Source organism: Silene latifolia, chromosome Y (assembly GCF_048544455.1).
Source record: "Silene latifolia isolate original U9 population chromosome Y, ASM4854445v1, whole genome shotgun sequence".
Lineage (NCBI taxonomy): Eukaryota > Viridiplantae > Streptophyta > Magnoliopsida > Caryophyllales > Caryophyllaceae > Silene > Silene latifolia.
Window position 1 is genome coordinate 304,140,257 of NC_133538.1, and position 24,106 is coordinate 304,164,362.

The window sequence follows — 24,106 nt, forward strand, 5'->3', positions numbered from 1 at the left end:
TTGTGGAAATTGTAAGCCCCGAGACCTTTTTATTATTTGATGTACTCTATTCTTTTATTATTTTACTTTTCCAGATTTAGACTCAAAACCCCCAAACGCCCCCAATTAGTTACATTAGAATTATTTACATAAACACACGCTAAACATAGACCTTCCTCGTGGGATCGACCCCTACTTACACTTGCTAATAGTTTGAGTTTGTAGTGGATAAAAATATTAATTTGGAGACTCACTGATGCGGTTTTAAACTTTGTCGTCTAAGCTAACCGATCAAAACAATATTTATAAACTCAGCTAACTACTGTAAGTAGAGTGGCAAGTAAAGGTCGGATCCCAAAGGATGGGTATTGAGTTAAGTTACCGCTTTGCAAGTAGCTAAGTCTTGGGGTGTCACAATTTAGTTTGGGTTGAGATGGTTATCAAAACTACGAAAATGAAAGGAAACAAGCAAGCAAGCTAACACAACAAAAAGAAGCGGTCATAGCGACAACAGAATTCCGTCGATAGAATCCGTCGCTAAATGGGTGTTTGCGACGGAAAATGCGACTGAATCAAGTCATTGCACAATTTAGTAGCAAATCTTGTTGCTTTGCGATGGAAATTTTGTAGCAAAGAGATTAGCGACGGATTTTGCGATGGATTTTGCTTTAATTAATTTTGATTAAGTGTGCAATTAACTTTTGTATTCTGTCGCAAATGCTTAAAATGCCGTCGCTAAATTTAATTCATTCTATCGCAAATCTGAAAGATTCCGTTGCAAACTTAATTCATTCCATCATAAATCCTTAAAATTCCATCGCAAAATTTATTAGTTCCATCGCACATCCTAATTAGTCCGTCGCAAAATTTATTAGTTTCCTCGCAAAATCTAATTATTCCATCGCAAAATTTATTAATTCCATCGCACATCCTAATTAGTCCGTTGCAAAATTTATTAGTTTCCTCGCAAAACCTAATTATTCCATCGCAAAAGTTTACTCATTCCATTGCAAACTTTAATTATTCCGTCGCAAACTGTATTGTTACAGTCCCGAAATTCGGTTTATGGTACCCTGTACCTATACCTGTATCAGTTTTTGTCCAGCAACTTGCAATGCTCCAAATTTCCTACAACTCGCCAAGCACACAGAACGACTTGCATAACCAAAAGGGGCTTTTTATACATAAACTTCAGCCTACATTGTTTTACGAACCAAAAGTCTTCTTGACAATTCCAACAAACATTATGAGATACTAAATAAGTCTTATACATACATACTCAAAGTCTACTAATTATCTAAAAACAACACAAGCAACTAACAACCTAATATTTGTGTTGCAAAGTCACCCCTATTTCCTCCATTACCCTCATTATCATCATCACGCCTAAAAGAGTGAGGTTCGGAGTTGGGATTACATGATTCAGTTGTTATGTGAATACCTTGCGAAGCTAGAGTTTGCTCCAATTGCAAATTCCATTGTTTCATGCTATTCAACTCCTTTGTTATAGCTTGATTTTGAGCAGAAAGCTTACTTACGAATCCTGGAATGTAGGAAGTTGATGATGCACGAGATTTTTTACGAGCTGATGAAGGTAGGGGCTTGTTATAGTAGCAGCTCGTCGCCTTCCCCATGCCCCAAACTTGTCCCTTTTTGTTAAAGCCTTTTGCCGACTCAATATATATTTCATCATCATCAATTTCTTCCTCGGTACAAGTCTCTAGCAAGGCATCCTTTTTTTCTTGATTGTGTCCTGGAAGAAGTTTTACACAATTAACAAAAACTTACGGAACACAAAAGCTGTCTTTTACAGTAAGTAAGTGTGATAATGTAAAGTTCAATAAACCTACAAGGAGTTCGGATACTTTGTCACACACGTAACCCCCTGCTCTTTTTGTTTTAGACTTCTTCATAAGCTCTTCAGGACGTGGTAGTAAAAGGCCTCCATTTTCATTACACTTCAAAACAAATAAATAGACCATATGTTATCAACATTTATAAAATAGAGTAAATAAATTTCTTTTATACAGAAGCAAATACACATTTTAAAATATTAAAAGAATACAATGACAACGGATAATCCTTCAACGTCTACTTTAAAGATGCAGCAGGGCAGGAGGAGTTCAGTTCAAGATGCAGCATGAAGCAGAAGCATTTAGTTCTAAAACGTTAAGAAAAAGATGATATGGGAAGTGCGATGTATGCTTTCAGAAATACAGCTAACTGCTAGTGTAATTATATAGAGTACAAGTGTGTAAAATTATATAAAATCAACAAATGATGTATACATTTACCAAAATTTTGATTCTCAAAATATGATCACTAATGGATCTGATTTTATAGCAACATTACGCCAATCCCTCAAGATCGGGATAAGGAGAGATCAGTTTTAGGAAGCCTTACACCGTTACCCCTATATTAGCTGTTTTTACATGACCACGCCATGACCGTGAAGGGTAGTAGTTCATGAAATTAACGTTCATCCCAGTAAGAAATTTGCACATATGGGAAGTGGGAATTACAAGGGTATTAATAGAAGCTCTTAGCAGGATATGTGTTCCTTTTCTATATTTTTCAATACAATAGAGGGTTGCTATAGAGCGTTGCTGAAAGAAAGGTACACGCAATTAAGTTATATACAAACCAGTTTGTCCATATACTGGATAGAGTTTAACCTTCCCATAGTATGAGTACCTGGGGCTTTTCCATTCTTGCCTTTTGATGCGCGATTTATCTGACCGGATCTTAAATGGCTGCATTTTATTATGCCGTTACCTATATATTTTAAGTTAATTAAAATATAAATGTATTCTATATATACTACATATACCTCTGTGGCTCTATAAGCCATCATCTCTGCCTTTACTGAAGCTTCCATCCAAGTATTTTTAGTTGTCCCTGCTGGGCTGACTAAATCCCTTACCCTCTCGTTACAATAATCTGCAAATCCAGCCTTAACGTCAGGTTCGCGAAACTTTTGATACTTGAATTGAGTCTACAAGAACATTAAGTGACATTAGTTGTAATAATAAATTGAAAGTATGAGTCAGCATTAAATACAAGAATGAAGCTGAAAATCATTGGTGTACGAGACAACTCCAACCGCTACTTATGCCAAAATGCTACATATTAGAATGCATTATTATTCGGTTTATTCGTGCTTGGAATTATGTGGGCTAGTATAGGGAGGGGCCTTACTCCTGCGTAAAATAAAGTACAACGTTAGTAAAAATTTAAAAGCTAGAAAATAAAATACGACCTTGAATCTATTCCACCAAGCTTCTTTCTGCTCGGGTGTTGCTGCATAATAAGAAGGGGTAAATTCATCAAACTTGCCCACAACTGCCTCTCTTGCGGCTTTCTTCACTTTATCGGCATGAAACCTATAATAAAGTTAATGAATTAAGAAATAAGAAACATAATAGAGTTATAAATGGCTAAATAGCAAAAGAGAATACTTTGCTGCCCAGCTGCCCAGGGATATGAATGGTTAGGAAATAAATATACGAGGGTGGACTGGTGGCATATTTTAACTAGATTCCAAGCTAGAAACAATGCTAACACTACTACAAATTTAGGCAACTACAACGCCCCTTTAACAACGATTATTCACGAAAATCACAATAGACGTTGTAGAATGTATGGCGCGAATTTTACTAAAATCAATTACAACGGGTATAGTTATAAAAACCGTTGTTATTATTTTTAACAACGGGTCACACATGCGGAACCGTTGTTAATAATTTGGCGCAAAATTGGCGCAAAGTTAGTGAAAAGTAATCACAACGGTTACTTTTGAAACCCGTTGTTAAAACATATTTAACAACGGGTGTTTTTTACAACCGTTGTTAAAACTTATTTCACAACGGTTGTTGTTTAATAACCGTTGTCAATACCTTCCATACTATAAACCACACAAAGTAAGTCTGCTGCTGACCACAAAACACAACCCTTAATACACAAACACAAACACAAATGAGACAAACAAACACAAAACACATACACACTCTCTTTCTCTCTTTCTCTATTTCTCTCTTTCTCATCGTCGCTTTATCTTCTCGCCGTCATTGTGATTTCATCGTCTATTACGTTCTGTATTTATCAGGTAAATCTCTAAATCCTTTGTCATCGTCATTATTTTCTTTTTCTATTTATTTCTTTTGCATATATGTGTTTTTATCGACCATTATGTTATTTGTTTAAGTATTGTTCGCATAATTAGTTACTAAAACAATGAAGAAGCAAGATGAAGAAGTAAGATAAACATAATTAATATATATATATATATATTTATAAATACATAAATTAAAAAAAAAAATTACATATGTAAAAATGCAATTCTTATATTTTCATGGAGGATCTTATTGTGCTCTATCGTATCCATCCTCTCCTCCTTGGCTATTTGGAGGTTCCGTTCAGCAGTTGCTATATCGTCATATAGCTGCAATCGCTCTCTTTGCTCCGATCAAGCCATCTTCTTTGGCGTGCTTGATGCGGATCGAGCTTCCATGCAAGGTAGCTCTGAAACTTTCCTCAATATGGAGGAACCAGGCGGATGAAGTTGTTGTTGTTCTCGATCATGGTAAGAGTCTTTAGGATGAAATCATTCATTTTCTTAGAGTTTTTGAGTTTGATTTGAAAGATTAAGTAGAGTTTGTTTTTATGATTAGAGTTTGGAGATGAATATATGAGATAATGGAAATGTTAGTTGAGTTATGCAATGTATTTATACTAAGCAATGTGTGGGTTGAGTTAATTGCTTTTTAATTAATATATATGTTAGGAAGTTGTGCCATAATCATCATCATCTCTCTCAATAATGCTGCTTCAAATCCTATTACTAACCCTTCTCATTCCATATTATCCGTTCATATGTACACGGTGAATGTCGGTAATAATGCATGCATTGGAATTCTAACAGCCGTAATTATGCATGCATCTAGTAATATTTAATTTTTTTTTTTTATTTTTTAAGAACAAACAACAACGGTTATTTTAAAACAACCCGTTGTCTTTAGTTATAACAACGGTTTTGTATATTACAACCCGTTGTTATAACTTTCCCCCCAAAATTGAGTCACACTTTCCACAACGGGTTTTTATACATAAAACCGTGGTTAATAGTTTTAACAACGGTTTCCTTAAGTAAACCAACCGTTGTTAAAACCTTCTACAACGGACGCTTTAACAACGTCCGCTTTTTTATATAACAACGGTTTTTGACCGTTGTTATAGCCTGTATCTGTAGTAGTGTAAATTATGTGCCAGGGAGATAGGCTAGGAGCCTCAGCTAGAGTTGTGAAGCAAATAAAGGAAGAATTAACGATGAAATGGAGAGGTTGTGTTCATAAACCTCTCTCATTTTAGCAAAATAAAAAAACAAAGTTGTTAAAAACTAGTATATAAAAAGATGCACCAGAGGCCAAAAGGGTCCAACACTGGTAGATCTAAGCTATCATTTATCCATTGAGTAAGTTCTTCCTCCTCTGCGATCTGATGGCTGCCCCCGCCATTTATTAACCTTGTACCTGGACCTACCATTTTTAATATCGTCAAATTTGAACATTGTTAGATACAATACAACATAATAAGGCAAAATTATGTAAATAAATAGACATCAATTATTAATCATCTAAGTTGATCACCAAACAGCGTAAGATCACACTCAGATTTGTTAGAAATCTAGATCTCTATTACTCAACATATTCATATATGCTATGATTTTAATTTAGTCATAAAATTAAAAGCGATCTTATGCATGCAAACTATATGTAAAATAAGGAAGAAATCTTTATTCTTACATTGTTTTTCGGATCAAGGGCACAAGAGAGTTCTCCTACTCTCTTGTTCTTGAGCTCTCCTTAAATGGATGAACAAAGGATACAAGTATAGTATCCCTCCCAAGGAATAATACCCAAGATATACTCTTAATAAAATTAATATTATTAATACTAGAATAACATTAATCTTTAAATAAAATTGACCCAAAAATCTCTATTTATGTTCTCTTATTTCGGTTAAGAGGAGGAAGAATAGAGGAAGATTTTATCTTTCTAAAACTCTTGTTTTTAGATGCAAAAATGAGTGAATGAATAATCATTTTCCAAGAGTAGTCTATATGCAAAAATAAGACAAAAACTCTTTGCATGGAGGGTGGAAAAACCGGGTATGGGAGGGAGAGAGTGGTCAATGCATGCACAATGTGGTCTTCACAAGATTGTGTAGGTATGCATGGCTAGTATTAGGCTAACATCATTATGCTTACCACTAACTCAATCAACATAATATATATGTTAATACCACCCAATATTTCGGTCCAAATAGAGATAAAATGGATTCCATTTTATCTTTGTCAATTTGTCAATTTGTCACATGTTACATGTCATGTAAAATTGTTATGTATTTTTTAATATATTAAAAATCAACGCATTAATAAAAATACGTAATATACAAAATTGACTTAGTAATTCACAATTACTTGTACCAAAATAATTTACCAATTATAAATCACAACATCTTGTATTTATAATAATTTATTCATTCAATTTCAATTGTTTCCTTAAACAATAATTTCATCCAAGTAATAAAACAATTCGATCACTTAGACCGTATCATATTTAATCAGATTATAATGAGATACATAAATTTTACTTCCAAAATCGTCCGTCAATTTTCAAGTAATTTAATTAACTCTTAACGTTATACGATTAATTAAATGATCAATTAAGAGTATTATTCTTTAGGTATGACCTAGGGGATCAACTGATCACCACCGTCGCACGACAGTAATGTCAAACTCTAGTCAGCCAATCATTACCGATATGTGTGGAACAGTTGACATTAAAAATACTTCCCAATTTGTATTCTTTAAAATGAGACTTAAACATGTGATCATCATGATCAACAGTTGTGATCGCATTATTGTCGGAGGACACATATTCCAACAATCTCCCACTTGTCCTCGACAAGTGTGCGTCACCAATTCTCTTGTCCTATTACTATCTCCCACTCAATGCAAGGTGTCTTTCAGGTCGTACTTGCAAGTGATCATATTGAGAGTGGTTTCCTCGATCCGGAGAATAATCGATTGACCGGATTTATCCACCATGGATTCATTCCGAGCGTGGCCACGCATTTCGAGTTCATTACCCCTCGAGTGGCCCTGAGATATTGTTATAACCACGACTATGGGTGGACAATTCCTATCGCACTCATTCCTTCGACTAGCCACAACCATCATAACCCAAAATATGCCCATTTGACCCCATTTACGAAGGTCGTAGTAACACAAATCAAAGTTAATCTGAAACTGTGCCATCTTAGGCGAATAGTCTTTAGTCAAAAGAATCGACTCATTAGAATACTATAGTAGCTCTCGCCACGACCAGACTATATAAATTTGCCAGAACTCTATAAGCGGTCATAAGGCCCGTCAAAATGTTTCTAACAGTCTGCCAATATGATCGACTAGTCATGTCACATGACTCTATGGCACTTGAACTTGCCATCAATAGCATCACACTCTAGTCACTTCGAGACGTCACCTCATACAAGTGACTATGGGCAAATACTATGTTAATCCGTGTTCACTTTAACGGGGTTCAATTGTCACCACAACCCGTTTGGATGTAACAATGTATAAATTAAAGATAAAAGACAAATGTGATTGTGAACATGAACAAAAACAACACTTTTATTTCATTTCAAAATCTAACAAAAACTTGGTACATGTTTAAGTCCCATGGATGCAACATGTCCATCATGCTTGGCTTGCGATAAAGGCTTGGTGAGCGGATCGGCTATGTTGTCATCCGTCCCAACCTTACAAATCGCAATTTCCTTTCTTTCAATGAAATCTCTAATTACATGATATTTTTTAAGTACATGTCTAGATCTATTACTAGACTTTGGCTCCTTAGCTTGGAAGATCGTCCCACTATTATCACAATAGAGAGTGATGGGATCATTAGCGGTAGGTACTACTCTTAAACCTTCCGTGAATTGCCTGATCTACACAACTTCCTTGGCGACCCGATCGATGCTGCAATGTACTCAGCCTCCGTTGTTGAATCCGCGGTCACAGCTTCCTTGAATCTTCTCCAGCTAATGGCACCACCATTGAGCATGAAAACAAAACCAGCTTGTGATTTCATGTCATCTCTATCTGTTTGAAAACTTGAGTCCGTGTATCCATTAACATGGAGTTCGGTGTCTCCTCCAAACACTAAGATAGAATCCTTAGTCCTTCTCAAGTACTTAAGGATGTTCTTGACGGCAATCCAGTGACTCACCTGGATTTCCTTGATATCTACTCGTCATGCTCAAAGCATACGAGACATCAGTACGTGTGCATATCATGGCTTACATGATTGATCCAACAGCGGAAGCATAAGGGATCATCTTCATGTGTTCAACATCATGGGGTTCGGAGGGAGATTGAGTCTTGCTCAATATAGTCCCAGTTACCATAGGTACCAATCCCCTTTTAGATTTGTCCATGTTGAACCGTCGAAGAATCTTATCAACATAAGACTCTTTACTTAGTGCCAATATCCTCTTGGATCTATCTCTATGGATCCGGATACCTAATATGCGTTGTGCTTCTCCTAAATCCTTCATTTGGAAGTGGTTACCTAACCACTTCTTAATAGAAGACAATATTGGAATATCATTTCCAATGAGTAGTATGTCATCGACATACAAGATTAGGAACACAACATTGCTCCCACTAAATTTCATGTATAAACATGGTTCCTCAACACTTCGAGTGAAACCATTTTCCTTTATAACATGATTGAATCGATGATTCCAACTTCTAGATGCTTGCTTAATACCATAAATGGATCTCTTAAGCTTGCACACTTTGTTAGGATTTTTAGAATCAACAAAACCTTCGGGTTGTATCATGTACACCTCCTCTTCTAAATGCCCATTTAGAAAAGCGGTTTTGACATCCATTTGCCATATTTCATAATCATGAAATGCGGCGATCGCTAACAAAATCCGTATGGGTCTTAGCATGGCTACGGGCGCGAAGGTCTCATCATAATGGAGATCTTTGACTTGGGTAAATCCTTTTGCCACTAGCCTAGCTTTGTAGACATCATCATGTCCTTCTATGCCATTTTTGACTTTGAATATCCATTTGCATTGAAGAGTTCTTGCCCCTTTAGGCAAATCTACCAAGTCCCAAACTTGGTTTTCATGCATAGAATCCATTTCGGACTTCATGGCTTCAAGCCATAAAAAAGAATTTGGACTAGAGATTGCGGCCTTGTAGGTGGCGGGTTCGTCACTTTATATAAGCAACACTTTGAGTGTTCCATCTTCTTCGATAAGTCCCACATATCGATCAGGATGGCGAATAACTCGACTCGTTCTTCTTAGTGGGGGAGGGTCAACCGCGTTAGACGATGAAGGAACATCTTCTTGCGTCTCTTTCTCGGTTTGTGGCTCTTGAACTTCATCAAGTTCAAAATTTCTCCCACTCTGTCTCTTATAAATAAAGTCTCTTTCTAAGAAGACAGCCTCGCAAGACACAAACACTTTGTTATCTTGAGGTTTGTAGAAGTAGTATCCTCGAGAATTAGAGGGGTAACCTACAAAGATGCATTTTTCGGATCTTGGGGCAAGCTTGTTGTCATTCTTTGTCTTGACGTAAGCATCACATCCCCAAATTTTCATGTAGGATAGATTAGGAACTCGTCCTCTCCACATCTCAAATGGAGTCTTTCCGGTGGCTTTAGTGGGACTATTATTCAAAGATATAATTGCAGTTTGGATTGCAAATCCCCAAAGCGAGTTTGGTAACTCGGTTTGACTCATCATGGATCGAACCATATCAAGTAGGGTTCGATTTCTCCTTTCGGCAACACCATTGAGTTGTGGTGTTCCAGGTGGAGAAAGTTGTGATATTATACCACAACCTTTCAAGTGTGAATCGAATTCAAGCCTAAGATATTCTCCACCACGATCGGAACGTAGTGCTTTTATCTTTTTGTCCAATTGGTTCTCTACTTTGTTTTGAAATTCCTTGAATTTCTCAAACGCTTCACTCTTATGTTTCATTAAATAGACATACCCATGTCTACTCAAGTCGTCGGTGAAGGTTATGAAGTAGTCATAATTTCCACGAGCGGTGATACTCATTGGTCCACATACATCGGCATGTATGAGTCCCAATAGTTCACTAGCTCGTGTCCCTTTAACACTAAAAGGATTACTAGTCATTTTGCCAAGAAGGCAATATTCGCATGTTCCATATGATTGAAAATCAAATGGTGTAATCACATTAGTCGAAATTAATTTTTTGATGCGATTCTCGTTTATGTGACCTAATCGACAATGACAAATGAACGCTTCACTTGGGTCACTTGATTTGAGTTTCTTTGATTGAATGTGATAGATATCATTAGTCGTATATAAGGTCTCTAAAATGTAAATGCCATTGATGGAAGAAGCTTGGCCTATAACCAAATCATTCCTTGAAATAGTACAACGATTGTTCTTAATGACAAAACAAAAACCGTCCATGTCTAGCATGGCGATTGAAATAATGTTTTTAGAGAGTGTAGGCACATAAAAACAATTATGTAAATACAACTCAAATCCGTTAGGCAAAGCTAAAACATAAGTTCCTTTGGATTCGGCCGCTACTCGAGCTCCATTTCCAAGGCGTAGATCCACATCTCCCTTGCTAAGCCTCTTCACGTCTCTTAAACCCTGTAAATGATTACAAAGGTGAGAACCACAACCGGTATCTAGTACCCATGTCGTAGTGGAAGTATAATTTATATGAATAACATAAATTTCTTTAGGAATTTTACCTTTTGGAACGATGATTCCTTCCCTTATATTTCGCAAATGTACGGGACAATTCCTAAGCCAATGACCCATGCCATAGCAATAATGGCACTCATCATTAACTTGCTTGAAATTTTTGACTTTCTTTTCCTTCTTCTTGAACTTTTTGCCCTTTGAAGCAAGAACTTGATTGCTTGAGCTCCCGCTAGTTTTGGCATCTTTATCTTCCAGAGACAAAGACCCTATAGATTGTATGAGGTAGTCTTCCTGAGACGGGCTCACACGAGATCTAGTAGTAGTAGGTGGTCTAGTAGAAGTGACGAAGTTAAGGTTTCCATCCGAACCTATCCCAAAATGAAATTCTCTAGTGGTGTCGAAATCATTGTTGGAGCAAACGTCGTCAAAAACATTATGGTAAGACTCAATAGTTATCGGTGCGGTAGCGTTTGATGGATTCATTGTAATGAACTACAAATATGGAGGAAAGGAAATATTAACATTTGTCTATTGAATCATACTTGTAAAAGGATTTACAAGATATGAGCATTTATATAGTGACCGCTACCCAACTATTATAAATGATTCCAAGACCCAAATTCATATCAACTTAGGCACGGAATAGCCGATGAAACCCTTATTAATATAACTCGGTGGATTAACGTTTAATCGATTCTACTTTTAGAACTCTTGATCGATAAAATTACTCTAATGTTTATCTATAGCCCGGAACACATGCGACTACAGTAACGAATACTTCCGTTGAGGTCAATCCAAATTTCGAATAAATGTGTCCATGATCCAAATTCACATTAACTTGGGCACGGGATGGCCGATGAAACCCTCATCAACACGAATTCGGTGGATAGACATTCATCACCCACTTCCCGTACGTAACAAGGTTTGTACCCCGGGATGGCCGAGTGCACTCCCTCGCGAAATAGGTTTTCATGGTTTCTACTTTTTGGTAAGGCTATGTCTCAATTGTTTATTTTAACGAGAGGTCATGTCAATTTATTATCTATCACGTTTTAAGTGAAATAAAGCGGTGAACTACGATAATTGTAATTGACACGGTCGATAAACTCGATAAAAGATGATGCATGTTTTAGTTATGGCGATTTAGCGATGCATGCGACATATAATAAAATGCAAAACATAAAATAAATCCTAGTATGGCCTTCCTAAAATAGAAAAACTATTTAACTATTATATATTCAGAAACCAACTCCATTAGTCCCTTGAACTTCGGTTGAGGCACGCATTTCGAGGTAACACCGTCTTTATGTATCGCCTTCTTGAATGACACCGTCTTCAAGGAACTCCGGAATAAATAAATTACATAACAAATTACATAATTTCCTATTATACATTTGTAATTAAAATAAAATAAATCTATTAAATTAGAAAACGGTGATATGAGATCACAATAAATTACAACCAAATCGATATTCCCATACATTTCGGGTAATATCAATTAAAAACTAAGGCCATACTAAGTAAAATTACATAATTTAAAAATTACATAAAATAAAATTATGACAATCATAAAGAAAATGCAGCATTATAATATGTATGAACATGCCCAATTTTATGCTAAATCGCCTTTAAGTAGCCAATATCGTATATTACACGGTTTTTACGGATTTGCGTGATTCAACATTTTAAAATCACAATAAAATACATAAATTCATATTTATGCATAAGTTAATTACCCTAACTTCTTAGGAATCAAAATTAGTCTCCACTAACTATTTGACCATAATTAACTCATATTTCTAAAATTGTTCATTAATGGACCTAAAATTACAATAATAAGCTATAATCTTCAAATAAATCACAAAAATTCCAAATAAATTCAAAATTTGAAATTTAAAACTTTTGAACATTCTGGAAAAATACCATGACACTCATAATGTTAAAAAAATTAGGTTAAAAGTTCGTAAAATTATCGGAAAAACTATGTTGCGGTTTAACGGATTTATCAATAAAAATCATAAAAACATGAGAAAAATTATATTCATCAATTTTTCAATTTTAGATATGAAAAAGATAATAAAATTCAACATCTGACGTTTTTCCTTAGTCATTAAGTATGTTTTAGGAATTATTCACTAATTAAGTCACTATTTATGCTATTTTTCATCAAAAATCCATAAATCATGCATAAAGACTTCAATATAGCCCATTATTTTACACACATCTTGTAAAATTGCATGTGACAACATACTAAATTTCTATGACCAGATTCGAAATTTATCTCATATTAACCTATTTTTCATCTAAATCCGATTTTAAACATGAAAAATCCATTTTTTGAGCATAAGAACTCCAAAAATTATGAAAATTTACAAGTCATCTCAAAATAATACATTTGTTAACATATCCAAAGATCACTGGAAAATTCAAAATTTAGCTAATTTTAGTCCGAAAATGACATTTTAATCATAAAATCACATTTTAATGTCATTATTGTATATTATGAACAATAAAAATCCATAAAATAACCAAAATATCCTAAAAACATTTTAGGACCAGAAACTTTAACATGCATAAATTATTTTCCTGATATATCATAATAACACAAATTTACAAGTTTTATACATTATTCGTATAACTCGAAAAAACTATAACCGATTTGCATGCAAACAACCAAGGCTCTTGATACCGCTTGTTAGAAATCTAGATCTCTATTACTCAACATATTGATATATGCTATGCTTTTAATTTAGTCATAAAATTAAAAGTGATCTTATGCATGCAAACTATATGTAAAATAAGGAAGAAATCTTTATTCTTACATTGTTTTTCGGATCAAGGGCACAAGAGAGTTCTCCTACTCTCTTGTTCTTGAGCTCTCCTTAAATGGATGAACAAAGGATACAAGTATAGTATCCCTCCCAAGGAATAATACCCAACATATACTCTTAATAAAATTAATATTATTAATACTAGAATAACATTAATCTTTAAATAAAATTGACCCAAAAATCTCTATTTATGTTCTCTTATTTCGGTTAAGAGGAGGAAGAATAGAGGAAAAATTTATTTTTCTAAAACTCTTGTTTTTAGATGCAAAAATGAGTGAATGAATAATCATTTTCCAAGAGTAGTCTATATGCAAAAATAAGACAAAAACTCTTTGCATGGAGGGTGGAAAAACCGGGTATGGGAGGGAGAGAGTGGCCAATGCATGCACAATGTGGTCTTCACAAGATTGTGTAGGTATGCATGACTAGTATTAGGCTAACATCATTATGCTTACCACTAACTCAATCAACATAATATATATGTTAATACCACCCAATATTTCGGTCCAAATAGAGATAAAATGGACTCCATTTTATCTTTGTCAATTTGTGAATTTGTCACATGTTACATGTCATGTAAAATTGTTATGTATTTTTCTAACATATTAAAAATCAACGCATTAATAAAAATACGTCATATACAAAATTGACTTAGTAATTCACAATTACTTGTACCAAAATAATTTACCAATTATAAATCACAACATCTTTTATTTATAATAATTTATTCATTCAATTTCAATTGTTTCCTTAAACAATAATTTCATCCAAGTAATAAAACAATTCGATCACTTAGACCGTATCTTATTTAATCAGATTATAATGAGATACGTAAATTTTACTTCCAAAATCGCCCGTCAATTTTCAAGTAATTTAATTAACTCGTAATGTTATACGATTAATTAAATGATCAATTAAGAGTATTATCCTTTAGGTATGACCTAGGGGATCAACTGATCACCACCGTCGCACGACAGTAATGTCAAACTCTAGTCAGCCAATCATTACCGATATGTGTGGACCAGTTGACAGTAAAAATACTTCCCAATTTGTATTCTTTAAAATGAGACTTAACCATGTGATCATCATGATCAACAGTTGTGATCACATTATTGTCGGAGGACACATATTCCAACAAGATTTAACAGAACCAAGAAAATATGCAATATTCACTTCAAATGTCTACATTTTGCAACAAAGGGCCGAAATTCAAAATACTAGATCAAATCACACAAACACATCCAAGCAACACATATCATTATCTTCGCTAAGCTAGAGATCATCTTCTTCCTCATCATTATGCTCTAAATCATTATTATCATATTCTAGAAATAGTTCTTCATCCTCTTCAGAAGCACCATCATCTATTTGTTGTTCCAAAACCTCATGGTCATCACTATATTCACCTTCTTCAACATCAAGATTACCCTCAACTACTTCATTCATTATTGAAATCTTCCCAACATCCGAGTAATCCTCATAGTCAGTTTCATCTTCTTCGAAGATTAATGATGACAATTCTGAAACATGATTGATTATTTCTTCTAAGAAAACAACTTCATCAACGGGAGCTTCAATTTTTGATCTAGCTTTAGTTTTGAACACAACAGACCATTGATCTCTATATTTTTTTGTGTTTGGGTATGAGGCATAGTAAACTTGTTCGACTTGATATGCCAACACAAAAGGATCATATACTGGATATTTCCTATTACGATGAACTTCCACCAGTTTATAATCCTTGTGTACGTTCATACCACGGCAAGAATTATCCATCCAATCGCATTTAAATAAGATTGTCTTGTACAAACCATTAGCTCCAGCATAAGACAACTCTATTACTTCATCCAAAATACCATAATAATCTGCGCCTTCTATTGAACTAACACACACTCCATTGTTAATGGTAGATTTTTCTACATCAGTTTTGTGGTTGAATGTGCGAAAATTATACCCATTAATGGAGTAACGATTCCAAGTTCTCACTTGCCTAGACGGTCCCATCGCTAAAGCTCTTAGTAAATCATCATCCAATACACTTACTTGTTGTCTGAACCACCTTGAAAACTCTTTGTCATATTTATTCCAAACATCGACAACAGATATTTGAAGATTTTCTGTACGGATAAAATTTCGGACGCAATCCTGAAGAACCTCACAATTAGACAAGACATACTTATGTGCAGAATCATATTCTTTGTCCTCCAATGATCTCACTCTACATTTTCCTGTTGTTCTTCCCATGTGATCTTGGAAAAGTTCTGGCAAAGTTGAGACAACCAAATGCGTTTTGTTGCCAATATCTGTTGGGGCTGGTGTCCTTTACAGTTAGTGCAAGGACTTATAAATCTCTAAAAGGATCAAAGGGTATACTTTTGTATCATAATCAGTTGGTCCACGTTTATCAATAACGGTTGGCTTGCTAGATAAGTTTGACGTTATTGTCATACAGATGGCGGTGATCAACTGGTCCCTAAAAGTCACACCTATAGGATACGTTTGAGAGATGTGACGGTATGAAAATACAGTCATGTAGATGCCAAATTTGACTAACCAGTTAGTCTGAGTTATTTGACTAATAATTAGTCAAAATGTGATGTTGAGATATTTTATTTAATACGGATTAAATAATAATGGCTAAAGCGAATTAAGCAGTTAATTCGTAAATTGAATATAAGCATTTTATATTTAATTAAATGTATATTGAATATAATTATACAATATCGTCTTTGTCGGACATGTATTAATGTTTCAACTAATCCGTATTATTAGTTGATGCTTTAATAACCGATAACCGATGACGATTTATAACAAAACCGCGTCATATACATTTTAGCGATTTGCGAACCAGACCATGAGCTAAAACTAAAAGGAAGTGGAAGCCCACTTCCCAAGAGAGCCCATGGCCGGCCGGTTGAGAGAGAACAAAAGAGAGGTTCTCCTCTCTTTTGTAACCTAATTCATTTTACACAAAATTTTAGGGTTTTGAGAAAATTGCCTCTCAAAATTCGGATCTCTCATCCAACGAAAACTCACAAAAACAATCCTCTCAATATTGCAAGGCAATTAGAGGATTCTTTCTAGCACAAGGGCATTTCTCGGACAATCTTGGGTGCATCATTTAGGAGGAGATCTACTTTGATCTCTCATTGCCAATTTGCACTAGGACCGAACGTTAATTCTTATCTTTATCGTTTCATTGTTGTTTTCGTTTATGACTATAAATCACGTATTAAATTTGCGTTATAATCCTTCAAATTATGGGTTTTATACGGATATTACCCTTCAATATCAAGATTTTTTGCTTTTGTATCTATGTGGTCTTCAAAGTAAAAGAACAAAAATTTGATATCTCTTCTAACAAGTAAGCGTTGCAGATGAACCTTCAACGTATGCTTTGTTCCCAATTTTCCGTTTCAAGTGATTTAAGAACCTATTCATAGACGACCATACGTGCACTCTAGTTATTATTTTATACTAAACATAAAATTAAAAGCCTTAAGAAAATGAGTTAAAAGCAATTACCTCTCAAACGGATACATCCACCTATACTGAACAGGGCCTCCCACTTTCACTTCATATGGTAAGTGAACAGGTAGATGCTCCATTGAGTTAAAAAATGAAGGCGGAAATATCATCTCCAGTTTGCAAAGAATCTCTGGAATGTTTTTCTCCAGACGAATTACATCGTCAACTTTAATGGTTGAGACGCAAAGATCTCTAAAGAATTGACTAATTTCAGTAATTGCATTCCACTCATTTTTCGGGAGTAAGTTCTTTAGAGCAACCGGTAGTAAACGTTCCATGAACACATGACAGTCATGACTTTTCAAACCGTGTAGTGTAAAATCACTCTCATTTACACATCTCCTTAAATCAGAAGCATAACCATCTGGAAACTTCAACTTAGAAATCCATTCGGACAAAACCTTCCTTTTTGGCTTGTCCAGAATGAACTTAGGCTCACTTCGTCTTTTACAATATATTTTCAGGTCAGCTTTTGATGATTCATTGTAAGCCGTTTTGGTTTTGTTATCCATCACTGTGTGAATCAATTGCTCAAAAAAACTCTTCTCAATGTGCATTACATCCAAGTTATGTCGAATTAGTAAAGTTTTCCAATATGGAAGCTCCCAGAATATGCTTCTTTTCCACCATCCTTCCCTTCTACTCTTTAACATTTTAAACTCAGAATCCGTCCCATCAATTTCTGTATTCTTTGAAAAATGTTTGTTGTCATTCCTAAACGAGTGGTCAGGTGACAAGAACTGACGATGGCAATCAAACCAACACCACTTTCTTCCATTCTTAAGCCAGAAAGACTTATTTCCATTCCCACAATAAGGACATGCTTTTTCACCCGCTGTTCCCCATCCGGATAACATGCCGTAGGCTGGAAAGTCATTAATCGTCCACATAAGTGCATCTCTGAGTTGAAAGTTCTCTTTCTTAGATACATCATAAGTGAATACCCCTACTTCCCATAATTCTTTCAACTCACGAATGAGTGGTTGCAAAAATACATCTAAATTTTTCTTAGGATTTTTGGTCAGGGAAACAATCAAAGACAGAAATATAAACTGTTTTTTCATACACAACCAAGGGGGTAGGTTATATGGGGTAAGCATGACTGGCCAACAAGAGTACGCCTTGCCAAATTGGCCAAAGGGTGCAAATCCATCTGTGCATAGCCCTAGTCGTACATTTCTAGGTTCGCTTGCAAAATCCGGGTGTAGTGCATCAAAATGCTTCCAAGACTCGGCGTCACTGGGGTGAGCCAGTGTACCGCTTGCAGGGGGATTCTCTGCGTGGCAACTCATTTCCTCGGCTATATGCTTTGTCGCATAAATCCTTTGTAGTCTATGTGTGATTGGGAAATAAGTTAAAACTTTATGAGCAACTTGTTTACCCTTTGAATTTGTCATGGGTTTGTATCTATCTTGCCCACATTTTTTACATTTAACAAGATGCTTGTCTTCCTCCCAAAAAAGCATACACCCATAAGAACAAACATCAATTTTCTCATGGGGAAGCTCAAGGGCTTTTAGCAACTTTTTGGTTTCATAGAAGTTTGTGGCCATAGCATTATTCTTTGGAAGGATATCACTGACGAAACTAATGAAACCATCAACACATTTATGAGGCAAGTTGAATTCACATTTCAAACATAACAATCTAGAAGCAGCTTGTAATACAGACACATCGCTCCCCTCACACACACGCTCTTCTGCTTTCTTTAACATTTCAAAGAAAGCTTGTACTTCAGGATTTGGAGTCTCGTCTACTTCTACAGCATTAAGGGCCTCCTCCCTTATAGTGTCCACTCTATCACATAATGCATCATTTACCATATCTTGATAAGGGTTCGTAGGTATATCGGGTTCATCAATTGGAAAATCCTCCCCGTGACACACCCAATTATAATAGTTAACACAGAACCCTTTCTTAAGCAAGTGTGATTTAACTTGAGCCTCATTTAAGAACTTTGTGTTGTTGCACATGGCGCATGGACACCTCATTTTCCCGTTATTCCTTTGAAAAGAATCTTGTTCTTTAGCATGACTAATAAATTCTCTAACACCATTAGCATACTCAATTCTAAGTCTTTTATTAACATCGAGCCTCTCATACATCCATTCTCGCCCTTGCCTCTTCATTACAAATCTAAGCAATAATATAATCAACAAATGTCAAAGCAACAAATAAATAAGATACTTTAATAAATAATTAGTATAATAGAATTGCGATTACAACCTTCATTTTCTAATAGAACACCATTATTTTTTCTACTCGATTAAGATGAATTGATTACGAGAACTTATGTACATATGTTTTATTTTTAATATGTGATGAATTGTTTGATGTTTGTAATTCAATTTAATATTTGCATTGATTTTCAATGAATTATATTATCAATCATGAGACACACTAATATTTTTAATATTGGTGATTTAAGTTCTGCTGACCATTTAGTAATTGACGAAAGATCCCTATTTTTGTATTCTAGCAACAGCAAATGCCAAGTCTTCGGCTAATCTAGTAGGTACGGGACCCCCCAAATTCAGTATACCTTGAAATTGGTTAAACTGCCTAAATTGGTTGCTCAAACATTAGTGTGTATATACTATGGTCAATAACTTTGAGAATATTATGCACTCACCATAAGAAGCCAGGAAAATATGGTACACGAGGTTTTTGAAACTTCATTTTCAACATCTCTTCATTAACTTGTTTTGGATTACAGAGAAAGGCCCATATAGTACCCAATAGTCCAATACCCACAATGGAGGTTATTATAGATAGAAGATCAACCGAGAGGCGAGAGATTATCAGAAGTAAAATTGATTAGTCTAGAACGAGATAAATTAGCTCCTACTGCTGGTTTTGACGATCATAACTGCGTATAATTACAACTAGCAACCGAGTCACAACAACAGCCACCAACATCCCAAGAATAGGATGTAAGTGCACATAAGTATTCATGTAGCTTTAGGATGTTAACAGTGATTATCGTTTATATTATTGTTAAGATCACACATTCATTAAGTAAATCATGTTATAATTATTAGTGTAAATTGATAATCAGTACCAATATAATCACCATTTTTCATAATCAGTACCAACATAAAATTTAATTGGTAAACAGTACCAACTTAATTACTCCGATCAACAAGTAGTACCAAGTGGCCGGAAAGTGCCACTTAATTTTAAAATTTGAAATTTTCCGTCAATTTTTTTATTATATTCCCATTCTACCCTTCCATTTATGTTATGGTAGAACATCACCTCCCTCTCCATTGTTGCGTTTTTCATTTTCTTGCTTTCTTCTCTGCTACTTCCTCCACTCTTTACACAATTATTGATATTTATTTGACTCGATTTTGTGTACTTTAATCGATAAATAACTCCTTTTTACTAATTATTTACTAATTATTAATTTTATTATAATTTTAACATCCCCGCACAAAACCGACTACATTAGCAGCCACCAACAGTACGGTCATCAACATTGATTCATTAACTTTTCGCATCTTCATCGCCAACAATGGATGACCACCTCGCTTCACCACAACAATTCAAACTCAGAACCGAATCGAGTGTGAAACCAGTCCACCACGCTCCTCCTCCCACTCCGTCTTCTGCCTCGCCTTTAATGCATCCACCACCAGCAGCAGCGGCACCAACATTGCCATATACCACCATCACGTGCGCCGACATCGACAACAAACACTATTTCAGCCAGCAATTGAAAGCATTAAAGCAACCCAGAAACGAGCAACCCAGAAACGAGCCCCACCTAATGCCCCCAATCCGACATCCAATCGAGCCCAGAAACGAGATTCAATTTCAACCTCGATGTCTCTCCTTACTGCTCCATCATATTGTAATGGCGAAACTCGAAACCCAGATGCCATGAACCACCACGGTTCGAATTGAAGTCCAATGCTCTTCACGATGTGCTATTACCCCCATGGACTCCGCCGTCAAGCTCACTCTTCGTGATGGGGATCTCCATGACGACCCCACTGAATATCGGGCTCTAGTCATGGGTGGGGTCTTTAGAGGTTGAATGTTGAAGACGATGTGCGTATGAGGAATGATGGCACTGAGTAATGGTGATGAGAGGATGAAGTGAATGAATTATGTATTGTGTAAGTTTGGCTTGAACGAAATGAAATAAGAGGAAGATAACGGGTTAAAGGTTAAAATAAAGGTACTTTCGTCATTTTAGGGGAGTCTAAGTGAATAAGTGGCACTTTCCGGCCACTTGGTACTACTTGTTGATCGGAGTAATTAAGTTGGTACTGTTTACCAATTAAATTTTATGTTGGTACTGATTATGAAAAATGGTGATTATATTGGTACTGATTATCAATTTACACTAATTATTATTAACTTCTAACTTTGGGAATTAACAGCCTTTTTGCTTACGACTATCAGGAGCATATTATGCACTTATCTAGCTATCTATTATCTAGCTATCTATAGTTAGAATTTAATGAGTAAAATCATGCGGAAAAATTGAAAAATGCACAAGAACTTCAACGAGTAACATCGAGCACAAAATCAACAAGAAATTTGATGAGTAAAATCAACTAGAAAAATCGAAAATGAAGATGAACAAGAATATGTATAAGGATAACATAAGAGAAATGAAATTGAAAAACTAAGTGAATGAGAGGAAAGATATCACAGCAAGTTTAAAACTAAGTGTATAAGGATAACTCCTAATGAGTAATTCTTGAACGGTACTAAGTTCAAAATTCTAACAAGTTTACAAAAAAATGGGAACATATCACATCACTCATATGATCAATTTAAAACAAAATTACCTGCCAATATGCAACTGGCCTGTCAAAAAAGAACAAAAGGAGAATCAAGCTTACCTGCATAAGATATATTACGTAATTAGCTGAAATATACCAAGCGTCCAAGCTGTGAGCCTCTACGTACCAGGAAAAACCCAAACCTGCTCATCAATAAAAATCAACCAAATCAGTAAATCAACCAAACTGATTTCCAACAATGATCTTAAGTTAGGGGAGAAATAACAGAAGACGACTCTTGTGAGCGATTTGCGGATGGCACGTTAGCAAATACTTCAATAACGAACTACAAACAGAAATTTGGACAACTGAAATTCATATGACATAAAATGATCATTTCAAGTTTGTGTAATTCATTAGATAACAATAAATCTCCCTTAAGGTTGAGACGGATACCATCTGACCCGTCTTAAGGTTAAGATGGGTAGTGCCGTCTTGATGTTAAGACGGATAACATCCACCCATCTTAAGGTTAAGACTGGATACCGTCCGTCTTAAATTAACAAAAACTTAGCCGGTAATTCATACCACACAGAAAGTTTATGTAATTCAAGTCCTTGTTTGGTTTTAATATAACTTTGCAATATTCTGTACTGGTTTTTCAAATATTATTTTGATTGATTATTATTGATATTTGACAAGCTTCTGAGACTTGTCCCATGTGTGACACAATTGTAAGATGATGCCTATAACTCCCCAACATGACAACCGCTGTTAAATAAAAAATAAAAAATAAAAAGTTAGCTCAGAAAGTGTTGACTCTAATATTTTTCATATTATAGTCCAGTACGCGCAAGAGAATCAAGTTTGGACGCAGATATGCAAATGAGAAATGAAACACGGGATGAATAATCTAATGCACAAGGGAACATCCATGAGAAAGAGTAATAACGATGGATAGTTCGGGTCCTTATCTTACCCTTAACCAAACCTTGCTATTTTTTACAGGTAAGGGATTATACTTCAAAATTTTACGGTTAAGGCACTCCTAGTCTAACGCCGTCAAGTTCCTCATTAAAACTAAAAGCAGCCCAAAAACATTGCAGAAATTACCAATTTACCATATAATTTACAATACATTGCAGCAACAGTAAAACAAAATTAATTGAAAAGGAAAATCATGAAGCAAACCTAATTGGGTACTCAAAGAATAATCTAGAAAAATCCAACATAAATTTCAATGAATCTACTTTTCTAGGTACAAGAAACTAAAAATTAAACGCAGAAAAACACATAATTGAACATATGTATAGCAGCAGAATTAAGGAAATCAAAGGGGATGGCATGAAGAACTTACAATTGATATGAAAAACAAACAAATTGTAATCATGGGACTGAGAAATTAGAAGGGGATGTAATGGGTTGTTTCAAAATTAGGGTTTACTGATTTCAAGAATATGAAGCTATAATAATGGAAATATCCAGAAAACTATACCCAGAAAAAAATCGTAACAATTACTTTAGATTGTTTCATTAAAGCTTTATATTAAAAACCTAGAAAATGAATCAAACAAAAAGAGGAAAATAACCTTGCGACGGATTGAGAGCAATGACGGATCGACAAGGATGGTGGAGGACCCGGCTGAAGACGACGACAGACAATTATGGAGGACACTGCAGTGATGACGATGATGGAGATGATGGAGGAGAATGGGGGTTTCTTTTGATTTGGGGTTTGTGACTGTGTTATGTCGAGTTAGGGTAGGGAGATTGGGTTTTGTTTTTCCTTGCGAGGGTTTGGGTAATGTTGCGACAGAATTTAATTACTAATCGCGTTTTTTTATTCCAAGAGTATTACTAATCGCGTTTTATATTAGGAGGAAATTTTATTAGAATCTTCCATCGCAGTTTCCATCGCAAATTAAAGTAAGCCATCGCAAATTCCGTTGCAACAATTAGGCGCCATTGGAATTTTCACCCGCCAACTAGTGGACGTAGCAAATTCCATCGCAAGTCAACATGTCCATCGCAAAATCCGTCGCAAACCCATATTTACCGATGGATTATGATTCTGTCACAAAGTTCTGTAGCTAAGGCCAATTCTTTTTGTAGTTTAAAGTGAAAAGGAATTTAAACAATTGATGAAAGGCACTAGGGTGTCATGGTTCATAGGTGATTCATGGCAGTGATCATACAAGCATGTATACATAGATGCAAGAAAGTTATTGTTGTAGTGGAATCGAGTTGGTT

General features: G+C 35.3%; 1 protein-coding gene across 2 annotated transcripts; it reads right to left on the reverse strand.

Annotated features, from left to right (window-relative positions):
- Positions 1–1,140: 1,140 nt before the first annotated feature.
- Positions 1,141–23,606, reverse strand: LOC141626307 (uncharacterized). 2 transcript variants are annotated; one of them, XR_012535909.1, is made up of 8 exons: positions 23,446–23,606; positions 21,977–22,059; positions 5,396–5,513; positions 3,239–3,362; positions 2,810–2,974; positions 2,624–2,732; positions 1,830–1,937; positions 1,141–1,732 (listed from the first exon to the last, which is right to left on the reverse strand). XR_012535909.1 is itself a non-coding variant. In XM_074440195.1 (6 exons), the coding sequence occupies exons 1-5, from the start codon at positions 5,518–5,520 to the stop codon at positions 1,933–1,935; spliced, it is 528 nt and encodes a 175-aa protein (XP_074296296.1). In that variant the 5' UTR covers positions 5,521–5,526; the 3' UTR covers positions 1,141–1,732; positions 1,830–1,932. The 2 variants fall into 2 exon arrangements, 1 of the variants encoding a protein (XP_074296296.1); XM_074440195.1 differs by lacking the exons at positions 21,977–22,059; positions 23,446–23,606 and having other exon boundaries at positions 5,396–5,526.
- Between the last annotated feature and the right edge of the window lie 500 nt (positions 23,607–24,106).

What these genes read in the sequence shown, in the direction of transcription:
- LOC141626307 (XM_074440195.1), bottom strand. Translation starts at nt 5,520, where the DNA reads ATGGTAGGTCCAGGTACAAGGTTAATAAATGGCGGGGGCAGCCATCAG. An exon ending in TTGGACCCTTTTGGCCTCTG is followed by an intron (nt 3,363 to 5,395) that starts GTGCATCTTTTT and finishes ACTTTATTATAG; the next exon opens with GTTTCATGCCGATAAAGTGA. An exon ending in TGGCTTATAGAGCCACAGAG is followed by an intron (nt 2,733 to 2,809) that starts GTATATGTAGTA and finishes AATAAAATGCAG; the next exon opens with CCATTTAAGATCCGGTCAGA.